We start from the raw sequence: 13381 nt of genomic DNA, 5'->3' as shown, positions 1-13381 counted from the left end.
TATCCCATCAAGAGCAATTGTGTGAAATCATACGCTATGTTTCAGTTGTGGATGGAAAAGTAAGCATACAGGAAAGCTTTATAGATTTCATTCACACAAAAGAAAAAACAGGAAGTGGTTTGGCTTCTGAAATTTTGGAAAAACTTTTTAGAGATGGGCTAAATCTGAAGGATGCTAGAGGTCAAGGCTATGATAATGCTGCTAACATGGCAGGAAAATATAATGGAGTGCAGGCGAGAATTTTGCAAGAAAATGAATTTGCACGCTTTGTTCCATGTGCAGCACATAGTCTTAACCTAGCAGGTGTACAGGCCGCATCGGTGAATCCAGAGATGCAGACCTTTTTTGGAACCGTTCAGAGACTGTTTAGTTTTTTCTCAAGCTCTACATCACGTTGGGATATACTTGCGAAATTTTTGACAACAACCCTAAAAGGACACACAGATACCCGTTGGTCTTCAAGGGCAAAGGCAGTTAAAGCCTTGTACTCTCAGATTCCACAAATCTGTGATGCTATTAATGAAATTGTGGAAACCTCTGCAAATAATGAAGCTGTTTCTACAGGAAAAAGTCTCCTTCTTCAATTGGACTTCAATTTCATGTGTATCCTACATATGTGGAACAAAATTTTAGACCACTTGGATAGAGTAAATCAATCACTGCAAGGGAAAGAAGTCTCCATAATACAGGCCTCAAGGCAAATAGATGGTCTGAAAATGGCTTTTCAGGAAATGCGTACGATGGATATGCAGGAGGTGTTTGTGTATGCAAAAAAAGTTTGCGAAACCTTAGACATTCCTGCAACATTTCCTCAAAAAAGAAAAAGAAAAGTTAAAACCATGGCACTATATGAGCCAGCTGATAGTGAAGTCAACCTATCTGCTGAAGATCAGTTTAGGATTAACTTTGTTACGGTTTTTGATGTATTAATCAATAACCTTGTATGGAAGTCAGAAACACTCCGAAAAACTGCAGAGGATTTTGCTTTTCTTTCTTTTCCAGCACTTAGGGAAATGGAGGCCTCTGAGCTGCATAGAATGGCAAAGGATCATGCAATAAAATACAAAGAAGATTTGGATCCGTATGAATTCTGTGCAGAAGTTGAAAGTTTTCGTTTCCAAGCAGCTGCCATGTTGCCAGATGTCAGTTCTGCAACAGCACTTGAGCACTTGCCTTCAGTCTTGCTACCCGAATATAGATTCAGCATTACGTATTTTTTTAACTCTTCCTGTCACAGTTGCATCTTGTGAGCGTAGTTTTAGCAAGCTTAAACTAATAAAAAACTACTTACGCTCAACTATGGGTCAGGAAAGACTCTCAGACCTAAGCATTCTATCCATTGAATATGAAACAGCAAAAGAAGTAGACTTTAATGATGTAATTGATGAGTTTGCATCCATTAAGGCAAGAAAAATTGCACTGTAATGTATAGTGTTGTCATCTCCTTGTAACCAAACCATTGGCTGCTTTGAAAAGTTTATATTGTTAATTGTATTTTATTTACTTTAAAGTTATGAAGCACTTTATTGATGAAGAAAATACCTCTAATTGTTTGCACTAGTTAAGTTGTTTGCACTAGTTACAGGGGAAAAAACTATTTATATTAATAACATTATTTTATGATCGTTCTATATTAACCCTTAGACGACCCAGGGCGTATAGTTACGCCATGGAAGTCTGTCCCCAGACGACCTAGGGCGTAACTGTACGCCCTGGGTGTTTCTCACGCTATGAAGCTCGCTCCGGAGCAGAGCGCGCTTCATAGCAGGTGGGGGCCGGCTGCAATCAGCAGCCGGGACCTCACCGGTAATGACACGCTGCAGCGATCGCGCTGCCGCGTGTCATTAACTCCTTAAACGCCGCGATCGCGGCGCGACCGCGGCGTTTAAGTGTAAGTGACAGGGGGAGTCCCCTGTCACTTACCGATCGGGACCCCCGCAGTGTGACTGCGGGGGTCCCGATCGGTAAAACGGGCCGCCGGAGCTCTCTCACCTGCCTCCATGCGGTCCGATCGGCGCTCTGGTCACTGAGCCTGCACAGGCAGGCTCAATGAGCAGATCGCCGATAACACTGATCAATGCTGTGCCTATGGCATAACATTCATCAGTGTAAAAATCCAAGTAGTGAATGTAAAAGTCCCCCAAAGGGACTTCAAATGTGTAAAAAAAAAAAAAGTTAAAAACACTATTACACTACCCCAAAACCCCTCCCCCAATAAAAGTTGAAATCACCCCCCTTTCCCATTATATAAATAAAACATATAAAAATAAATAAATAGATAAACATATAATATACCATAGCGTGCGTAATTGTCCGATCTATTAAAATATAACAAGCGTCATTGTGATCGGTAAACAGCGTACACGAAAAGAGGGAAAAAAGTGCGCGGATTACCGATTTTATGTTACATTATATATATAAAAAAATTAATAAAAAGTGATCAAAACGTCCGATCTGCACAAATATGGTATTAATAAAAACTAGAGATCATGGCGGAAAAAATGACACCCCATACAGCCCCGTAGGTGAAAAAATAAAAACGTTATAAGCGTCACAATAGTCCCATTTTATTTATAATTAATTGCCAAAAAAAAGGATTTCATTTAAAAAAAATATATAACATTAGAGAATCTGTGTAACCTGCATATGGTTGTGTTCGTACTGACCTATAGAGTAATGGTATCATGTCGCTTTTACCATATAGTGCATTACGTAGACACAGGAACCCCCCAAACGTTACCATATTGCATTCTTTTTTGCGATTTCACCAATTTATATCTTCATAAATAATATATTTGGAATTCCATCCATTCCATTCCATACATGTTATGGTAGAATGAAAGACGCCATTACAAAGTACAACTATTCCTGTAACAAATAAGCCCTTACATGGCCTGTAGATAAAAAACTGAAAGTGCTGGAGCTCTTAGAAGGGGAGGAGGGAAAAACGGAAACACTAAGATCAAAATTTGCGCGGTCCACTGGGTCATTTTGGGCCTGGTCCTCAAAGGGTTAAATGTGTTTAAAAGTGTGTATACATGTACATGTTTTTTTTATGCAGATATATACTTTTTTTTTTTTTTTTTTTTCCGAGGAAGGGGGGGGGGGGGCGCAATTTGCCTTCTCTGCCTAGGGCACCAAAACTCCTTGTCCCGGCCCTGAAACCATTACAGTGGGTCCTGAGATTTCTAAAGAGATACTGCATTGTTACTTTAAAGGGGTTAGCCAGTGCTACAAAAACATGGCCAGTTTCTTTCAGAGACAACACGACTCTTGTCTCCAGTTCAGGTGCGGTTTGCAATTAAGATCCATTCACTTCAATGGAACTGAGCAGCAAAACCCCGCCCAAGCTGGAGACAAGAGTGGGGCTGTCTCTGGAAGAAAGTGGCCATTTTTTGTGGCGCTGGATAACCCCTTCAACTATGTAGATCTGGATTTATATCTTGCTCTTACACAGAAATGATTAAAATTTTGAATGACTACTTTTAGGGTAGCTTCACACGGGCGGGCTCGCAGCGAGATTCTCGCTGCGAGCCCGGCAGGTCCTGGCAGTTCCCATAAACTACATACTTGCTGCGGACCGCAGCGAGTATGTAATTGTACCGCGCTTAACTCCTTCTACTCCCGCCCGGCTCCCCCGCTGTAAGCAGCATACATTACCTGTCCTTGCTGCTCGGGTCCGGCGTCCTGCTCTCCCGTCCGGCCAATTAGTGTGTTGCCCAGCCGCAGCCACTGATTGGCCGGGCGGGAGAGCAGGACGCCGGACCCGTGCAGCAAGGACAGGTAATGTATGCTGCTTACAGCGGGGGAGCCGGCGGGAGTAGAAGGGGTTAAGCGCGGTACAATTACATACTCGCTGCGGTCCGCAGCAAGTATGTAGTTTATGGAAACTGACAGGACCTGCCGGGCTCGCAGCGAGAATCTCGCTGCGAGCCCGCCCGTGTGAAGCTACCCTTACAGCTTTGGTATATTAGTTACCATGTCACTACAGTGGATACCAGAGTATACACCTATAAATAACAATACAGAGTACCTTCTTGATAGTAAATCTAGTACTACATATAGATCATGGGTGGAAAAAATTTGTGTAATAGTACTAGGACTCCAGGCAAAATACAATACAAACTAAAATAAAAGGGGAACTATCAGCAGGTCACACGAATCTAACCTACTTATATATCCCTTTTGTGCACGGGGCACTAAGGATGAAATTAAGTAGGGATGGTCCGAACCTGCCGAGGTTCGGGTTCCTACAAACCCGAACTCTCGGCAATGATTCCCGCTGTCTTAAACCTCCGTGCAGAGGGTGGATACAGCGGGAGGACCGCCTGGAAAACTGGGATACAGCCACAGCCATAGGCTGTATCCAAGTTTTCCAGGCGGTCTTCCCGCTGTATCCACCCTCTGCACAGAGGTTTAAAGGGAACCAATCACACAAAAATTGGCCATAAAGCACTCTTCCTAACCACCCCCCTGTACCCTCCGTCCCAAGAACATTCAGCACGCGAAGTTAGTTTAATCGTGTCCCACGCTCTATGCAAATTACCACACAAGTAGTCACGGTGGGCGGGTGGCTGGTCAAGTAGTCACGGTGGGCGGGTGGCTGGTCAAGTAGTCACGGTGGGCGGGGGCTTCGTCAAGTAGTCACTGGGTCCTGGGCCGGCTCCGGCGCTGTAATCACGCCCCACCGGGCGTGTTGTAAAGCGGCGCCTGGTGACGTCACTCGTGGCGGCTGGCATTGCACGTTGGCCAAGCCGACGTCTTTACTAAGCTGCGCATGCGCAGTACAGTGGGTGAAGCCGCTGCTGTACTACGCCGCGCAAGCGCAGTACAGCAGCGTCTTCTCAGGCTGCACTGCGCATGCGCAGCTTAGTAAAGACATCGGCGTGGCCGACATGCAATGCCGCCCCCCTGAGTGACATCACCAGGCGCCGCTTTACAACACGCCCGGAGGGGCGTGATTACAGCGCCGGAGCCGGCCCAGGACCCAGTGGCTACTTGACAAAGCCCCCACCCACTGTGACTACTTGACCAGCCACCCGCCCACCGTGACTACTTGTATGATAATTTGCATAGAGCGCGGGACACGATTAAACTAACTTTGCGGGCTGTATGTACATGGGACAGAGGGTACAGGGGGGGTGGTAGGTAGCGTGCTGGCTGATGTACCAGCACGTTTCCTTAGCTTTATGACCAATTTTTGTGTGATTGGTTCCCTTTAAGACAGCGGGTATCAGGTTCGGACCATCCCTAAAAGTAAGTATCTTACCTTCATCCTCTGTGCCGATGCCTTGTATTTAGTAGTTATAGCCACAGGCTAATTGTGGGGGTAGTCCCATCTAAAGCACCCGATATATAACATATACAATACATACAAACGGCGCTGAGAATGAAGGTATATCTCTTAACTTCATCCTCTGCGCCTGCCGATTGTTTCCCCTCTTGAAAGGGTACTAATTATTTCAATTATTTCAATTTAACTGGTGTCAGAAAATGGTATAGATTTACAATTTACTTCAGTTTAACCCTTTGAGGACCAAGCCCAAAATGACCCAGTGGACTGCGCAAATTTTCATTTTTGTGTTTTCGTTTTTTCTCCCTCCCCTTCTAAGAGCTCTAGGACTTTCAGTTTTCTATCTACAGGGCCATGTAATGGCTTGTTTTGTACAGGAATAGTTGTACTTTGTAATGACATCTTTCATTCTACCATAACCATATGTATGATGAAACCCCAAAAATATTATTTATGAAGGTATAAATAGGTGAAATTGTAAAAAAGAATGCAATATGGTAACTTTGGGGGAGCTCCTTTGTCTATATAATGCACTATATGGTAAAAGCAACATGATACCATTATTCTATAAGTCAGTCCGAACACAACCATATGCAGGTTTACAGATTTTCTAATGTTATATATTTTTTTTAAAAGGGTTATCCAGCGCTACAAAAACATGGCCACTTTCCCCCTACTGTTGTCTCCAGTTTGCGTGGGGTTTTGAAACTCAGTCCCATTGAAATAAAGGAAGCTTAATTGCAACAGTAGGGGGGAAAGTGGCCATGTTTTTGTAGCGCTGGATAACCCCTTTAATTAAATCTTTTTTTTTTTTTGCAATTATTAATAAAATGGGCCTATTGTGACGCTTATAACAGTTTTATTTTTTCACCTATGGGGCAGTATGGGGTGTCATTTTTTCCGCCATGATCTCTAGTTTTTATTAATACCATATTTGTGATGATCGGATGTTTTGATTACTTTTTATTATTTTTTTATATATATAATGTAACAAAAAAATCTGTAATCCTGGCACCTTTTTCGCTTTTTTCGTTTACGCCGTTTGCGATGCCGATTGTTATATTTATGCACGCTATTATGACAATTATGCACGCTACAGTATATTATATATTTATTTATTTTTATATGTTTTATTTATATAATGGGAAAGAGGGGTGATTTAAACTTTTATTGGGGAAGGGGCTTTGGGGTATTGTAATAATGATTTTTCACTTTTTTTTAACACATTTTAAGTCCACCTGGGGGACTTGTACACACAATACTTAGATTGGAGACACTGTGCAATGCTATGCCATAGGCATAGCACTGATCAGTGTCATAGGCGTTCTGCTCATTGAGCCTGCCCGTGGCAGACACAATGACCAGAAAGTCGATCGGACCTCATGGAGGAAGGTAAGAGACCTCCGGCGGTACGATACAGCGATCGGGACCCCCCAGTCACACTCCCCGTCACTTACACTTAAATGCCTCGGCATTTAACTGATCAATGACACGCTGCAGCACGATCACTGCAGCCTGTCATTAATGGTAGGGCCTAGCTGCCCACTGCAGCTGTCCCCCACCTCCTATGAAGCGTGCTCTGCTCTAGAGTGCACTTCATAGGTCAGGACGTTCCGGTATGCCCAGGGTCATCTGGGCACAGACTTCCAGGGCGTTCCTGTATATCCTAGGTCGTCTAGGGGTTAAAAATCTCAAGTCTTCCAGTACTTATCAGCTGCTGTGTATCCTGCAGGAAATGGTGTTTTATTTCCAGTCTGACACAGTGCTCTCTGCTGCCACCTCTGTTTGTGACAGAAACTGTCCAGAGCAGGAGAGGTTTTCTATCTCCAGAAGCATAGGAGCATAAAAAACAAACAAACGCATACTCACTTGGGTCCAGGCGTCTCCTCTTCCTCTCTTGTGGCCGCTCTGCAGCAGTCACAAGAGGCCGCACTGCAGCAGTCACAAGAGGCCACTCCCACCTTGTCCTGTCGCCAGCGCTCCAGCGACATCACTCAAGCGCCGGCACCAGAGACAAAGAGCGGCCTCTTGTGACCGCTGCGCTGCTTCACTGTAACTATGAGTGCTCGTTACAAGTGCTCATGGTTAAGTGCATAGCGCAGCAGCAGGGGTCTGGGCAGCTGGTTTTTGAGGATCCCAGATATACAGTTTTATAGGAAAAATTCCAGGATAACTTGTCATTTAGCCATGTAAGTTTCTGCTCATTCTGGGCTAAGTAGTCACATGGGCGTTCCTATTCAAAGATTGACAGCTCTCTGTATGGGTAGAAAGAGCTGTCAATCACTGTGTAGGACCACCCAGTTGACTTATTAATCCACAATATGTAAAATAGACAAGTGGCCCTAGTCAGTGATTGACTACCTGAACACTTACACTGTTACACACATAGTTGTCTTCAGATAGGACCACCCACATGACAACTTAGCCCAGAATGAGCAGAGATTTACATGGGTAAATAACCAGTTATCCTGAAACTTTTCCTACAAAAAAATATATCAATCTGCTCAGCTCCTCCTGTTCTATAACAAGATTGGATAGAATTTTCAATGTGACAGGTTCCCTTCACCAGGCAGCCGGCTGATGAGCGGATTACAGAGATAACAAATCTATCTGCTTTGTTATTACTATAAATTTATTGATCTCTAAAAGCATTCCAGGTATAGCATTTCATATCTACCCACAATGCCAGAGACTTATCAAGCATATCGCCTATAGCAACCAGAGCTCAGCCTGCCCACAATGCCGGAGACTTATCCAGCATGATATCGCCCATAGCAACCAGAGCTCAGCCTGCAAACAATGCTGGAGACTCATCAAGCATGATATTGCCCATAGCAACCAGAGCTCAGCCTGCCCACAATGCTGGAGACTCATCAAGCATGATATCACCCATAGCAACCAGAGCTCAGCCTGCAAACAATGCTGGAGACTTATCAAGCAGAATATCGCCCATAGCAACCAGAGCTCAGCCTGCCCACAATGCTAGAGACTCATCAAGCATGATATTGCCCATAGCAACCAAAGCTCAGCCTGCCCACAATGCTGGAGACTTATCAAGCATGATATCGCTCATAGCAACCAGAGCTCAGCCTGCCCACAATACTGGAGACTCATCAAGCATGATATTGCCCATAGCAACCAGAGCTCAGCCTGCCCACAATACTGGAGACTCATCAAGCATGATATTGCCCATAGCAACCAGAGCTCAGCCTGCCCACAATGCTGGAGACTCATCAAGCATGATATCGCCCATAGCAACCAGAGCTCAGCCTGCCCACAATGCCGGAGACTCATCAAGCATGATATCGCCCATAGCAACCAGAGCTCAGCCAGCAAACAATGCTGGAGACTTATCAAGCATGATATCGCCCATAGCAACCAGAGCTCAGCCTGCCCATAATGCTGGAGACTCATCAAGCATGATATCGCCCATAGCAACCAGAGCTCAGCCTGCCCACAATGCCGGAGACTAATCAAGCATGATATCGCCCATAGCAACCAGAGCTCAGCCTGCCCACAATGCTAGAGACTCAAGCATGATATCGCCCATAGCAACCAGAGCTCAGCCTGCCCACTATGCTGGAGACTTATCAAGCATGATATCGCCCATAGCAACCAGAGCTCCGTTGTCATTTCCTGCACTGCTCTGGTAAAGTGAAAGCTGAGCTGTGATTGGATGCTTTGGGTAACAAAGAGACTATTACATTACTGGGGTGACGCCACCATTATGTGAACACCCCAATATCAGCCCAGGCATAATGGGAATTGTAGTTCTGCAACATCTGGGGGGTCCAGAGGTTCCCTATCTCTGGTATAGGAGGAAGGATAGAATTCTGCATTATGATGCCTCATACTGTAAGCGCCCTGTATCTGGGAATGGCGCCTCCCATCATGGTTGCTGCTTGTATATACAGATATATACACATTATAAGGCTTCAGGCCTGAGGAGAGCCGTGCTGGCACCTGCACTCCATCATACTGTACTGAGGAGGATGCCTGTCACCAGTATGGAGCCGTCACTATCTAGTCATGGACCGCGGCGGCCGCCATGTTGCTGCCGCCGGTGCTCGGGCTGGGCTCCCCGGGTTATATCAGGGGCCAATACTCTCCTGCGCCTCTATAGGGGAAGGAAGATCACTGTGGGCAAAACCGAGCGCGTTATTGTGCAGAAACAATGCTAAGAACGACACAAAAGAGCCGTGGGCTAATCCGCACAGCCGTGACGTCACTCCCGGCTGTCATTCAGCCCGTATGCTCCTCTCCGAGCAGAGGATTACTGCCAGGCAAGAAGAGCGCCTGACAGACGAATAGGAGGAAGCGCTCTGACAATCCCGGGGGCGGGGACTCTTGGCAGCCAATCAAATCGCGCTCGCGGTCCATCCTTCCATATTAGCATCGTCTCTAGCAACAGGTGGTGACGTCACGGGGAGCGCGCTGCGCGGCCCCGCGGTGCTAAATATGGAGCTGTCCGCTGTCGGGGAGCGAGTGTTTGCGGCCGAATCTCTTCTCAAAAGGCGCATCCGTAAGGTAGGGGAGCGGCTCGTGTTTTTTCAGCATTTCTTTTCTCCCCCCTCTGCTTTGTTTTTAATCGTTTCTTCAGACTAGGCCTCAATCCTCGAAATCGCAGGATTTTATAGCCGAATGCAGACAGGGGGCGCTGGGGAGCATCTTCTCTCTAATCTGAGCGCTGGCCTGCTGGATGGCTCAGCCGGCTGTGGGTGTATGGTGGAGACATAGGTGGTTATTGTAGGCCAGAGAAGCAAGGTGACAGGGGGCGATGCTGGGGGTCGTAGTAGGTGACCATGGGAAGCAGACTGGTCCCTATAGACCCCAGAAGCCTCTGGATTCCTGCAGATCTGATCTGTCCCTCTGAGGGATCTTTTGTGAAGGAAGATGCTTCAGAATTGACATGCCAGGGATGATATCCTTCTCCTCTGTCTGTATATATATATATATGTGTATACACTGTGTTACTATATAGGTTTCCGGATTATCTGGTTACAACAAACCCCCCTCGGTGTCACCAGTATATATGACTGGGATGTGACGCTTGAGCAGAGTTGGTTTCTGTAGAATTCACAGCTGTAATTCTTCCTTTTTTATTATTTCATCTTACTGTCTTTATTTAAAGGGGCTTTACAATAACCTATAAGCGGAGCAGCCATAAATGTTCTGTAATAACCACAAATTCAATACTGGCCTCTTCAGTCGCCTGCCGATCCCATGCAGGTGCCCAGTAGTCGCCTGCCCGCCCGCCACTGTTCTGGGGGGTTTCTTGTATCTCCTGATGTGAAGTCCTTAGGGCTCTTATTAGCAGGGTCTTTAAGGGTGATCACCCATGTGACATGGGGAGATATGTGGCCCAATCAGTATTTGCTCATTCGTCAGCTGACCCCTAGCCCTATCACACTGACCTTTTACACCGATAATCACGTTATGTTATTATAAGGCCCCTTAGTGAAGCAGTGACCACAACGTTCACCTGCTGTCCGTATTACAAGCCAGCAGCGCTCTCTTACTACTTGTTGTTTCTGGGCCACATTAGGCTTATGTATAAAGTCCTGTTCACATCTCTGTCATTATTTGTGTTCAGCTCCAAATCCCTTAAAAGATAGACAGCAGCTGCACATTTACTTTATTGGGGTCCATCATGGTCTGCTTTGCTATTCTTTCCAATGTTCTTGACAGTATCAGTGTAGACAGGCGTTGACCTGATGAGCACCATCCTTTAGGCTTTACTCCTAGATGTCCTGGTATCTGGGGCTTTTCCAAATAGGAACGCAGGACGGGCTCTGACTTTCCATAGACTTAAAAAGGACGAGGCACTGGCCCTATGTGCATCCGTAAACTCCATTGATTTTCATTACAAGAGGTGGATTAGAGCTCTGGGGGCGGTAGTCATGTCCCCAGTGTTCCAAACCGCCCGATTAGTATAAGGATCTAACTATTAACTGCATGGGAATGACGCTGAGGATGAAGGTAAGAAACTTCATTCTCAGAGCTTTGTGCACAAAAGGGACATAACAGGTTAGATTTGTCTAACCTGCTGATAGGTTCCCTTGCTTAATAGGATTAGGAAGCATTTTTGCCTGATAAGATATATTATAAGTTTTCTTATTTTTGCTTATACTATTGCTCATTGCACAATCTGTTTTAACAACAGTGCCTATTAAAGGACAGCAAAGTGAAAGTAATGTGTGGCCACCACAAAGCCCCCATACCAGTCCCATAGAAAGTTTATGGGCAGAACTGGAAAAGTACACCAGTTCTGTCTAGAGGAATGGTAAATTTTTTATTTTTTTCATTGTGGAAGGCTACCCAAAAATGCGTGACCCAATGTTATCAAATGTAGATGCTTACAATGTCTGTAAACGTCATGGGGAATGTGATGGACGAAATAAAAGCTGAAGTACGTATAGTAGTGGGCCTAAAAGACCTAATAAAGGGAATGGTGGAAATTTATCAAGTTTGCATGCCTGTGTAACGGTGTAAATGTTTTCATAAGCCTTAATTTGCTCATAAATTTGGGACTTTTCTGGTGCCAGTTTCAGGGTGTGAGCATTGACATATTCATACCAACGTGCACTACAATTAAATGGAGTTACCCAGGCTTAGAAAAAAAACCCATGGCTGCTTTCTTTAAGAAACAGCACCACTCTCATCCTCAGCTTACGTGTGACGTATTGCAGCTCATTTCGATTAAACGGATCTAAATTGTAATACCACACACACAACCTGAGGACAGAGGTAATGTTTTGTTTTGGTTTTTTCCTAATCCTAGATAACCCCTTTAAATGTCAGAATATGTTTAAGTCATTGTAGCTAAGGTATATGAAAACCTATGACTCCAACTGTGCATTTATACGTATGGGTAAGAAAATGTTTAACGCTATGTTCAGCTTATTGAAGGAACTGTATAAATTGTGTGCCGGTAGCTGGTTCTGGCAAAAAGAATGTTTACCAATTTACCAATTCATGTGCATATAATTTTGGTTCGTGGATAAAAATCTGGTAACTTTAGTCCACCAAAGTCAGCAACTTGAATGAAGTTACCTAGGCTATATCCTTTATGGGCATCCAGTAACTACTGGTTACAAATTTCAGACATCGTCGTAAGTACTTGGCCATAGCCATTATAATATTGTGAGGAAATATAGCAGCAAATGAAACTTTATAATATTAAAAAAGGCAGCGTATAGGAGGTATAAAGAAAGTGGAAATGAAGCTGACAGAGAGACGTATAAAATTATACAGAAAGAGGCAAAGCAGATCATAAATGTTGCTAAAGCCTCAAAAGAGGAAGAAATGGCAAAATCTGTTAAGGAGGGGAATAAAACCTTCTTCAGATATATAAGTGACAGGAAGAAGAATAAGAATAGCTGCAGCATTACTATAGTAAGTAATGGGGAGAATATGTTTATTGACAGAGATAAGGCGGTCGCTACTTCTGCTCAGTCTTTTCAAAAGGAGGCCTTCACAATCACAGGATGGTTGGACACAGCATTGGCTCCAGCAGTTTAGCTCCAATGTTTTCAGAGGCTGAAGTTGTAGAGGAACTTACCCATTTAAAGTTGAATAAGGCGATGGGTCCAGATGATGTCCACCCCAGATTTCTGAAAGAACTCGGATCTGTGATTGTTGCCCCCCTGACAGATCTGTATAACCAATCCCTGCTAACAGGAGATGTCCCCAATGATTGGAGACATGTTATACCTATCTACAAGAAGCGAAGTAGAGAAGAGCCCAGTAACTACAGTCCGGTTAACTTTACATATGTAGTAGTAAAAAATTATGGAAACCCTTCTAAAAAAAGAAGATAATGGATCACTTAAGAATCAATAATTTGATAGATACAAACCAGCATGGCTTTACTGAGGGCTGATCATGTCAGACTAATCTCATTGATTTCTTCGATTATGGATGGAGGTGATGCTGTGGATATCGCCTATCCGGACTTCAGCAAAGCTTTTGATACAGTTCCCCATAAAGAGCTGATAGAGAAGTTAGAGAAAATTGGACTTATCCCTGAATAGCTCAATGGATTTGTTGTTGACTGAAGGATAGATATCAGAGGGATAGATATCAGAG

General features: G+C 44.5%; 1 protein-coding gene across 1 annotated transcript in view; it reads left to right on the top strand.

Annotated features, from left to right (window-relative positions):
* The first annotated feature begins 9555 nt into the window (after positions 1-9555).
* The window catches only part of CBX8 (chromobox 8), a 34935-nt gene continuing 31109 nt past the window's right edge, over positions 9556-13381 (top strand). The window contains exon 1 of the mRNA XM_069951723.1: positions 9556-9820. Within this exon, the coding sequence (XP_069807824.1) occupies positions 9752-9820 (69 nt within the window). The 5' untranslated portion in view covers positions 9556-9751. The remainder of the gene's footprint in view (positions 9821-13381) is intronic.

Source organism: Dendropsophus ebraccatus, chromosome 14, assembly GCF_027789765.1.
Source record: "Dendropsophus ebraccatus isolate aDenEbr1 chromosome 14, aDenEbr1.pat, whole genome shotgun sequence".
Lineage (NCBI taxonomy): Eukaryota > Metazoa > Chordata > Amphibia > Anura > Hylidae > Dendropsophus > Dendropsophus ebraccatus.
Note: the sequence above shows the minus strand (reverse complement) of the source record. Positions and strands in the feature narration are given on the sequence as shown.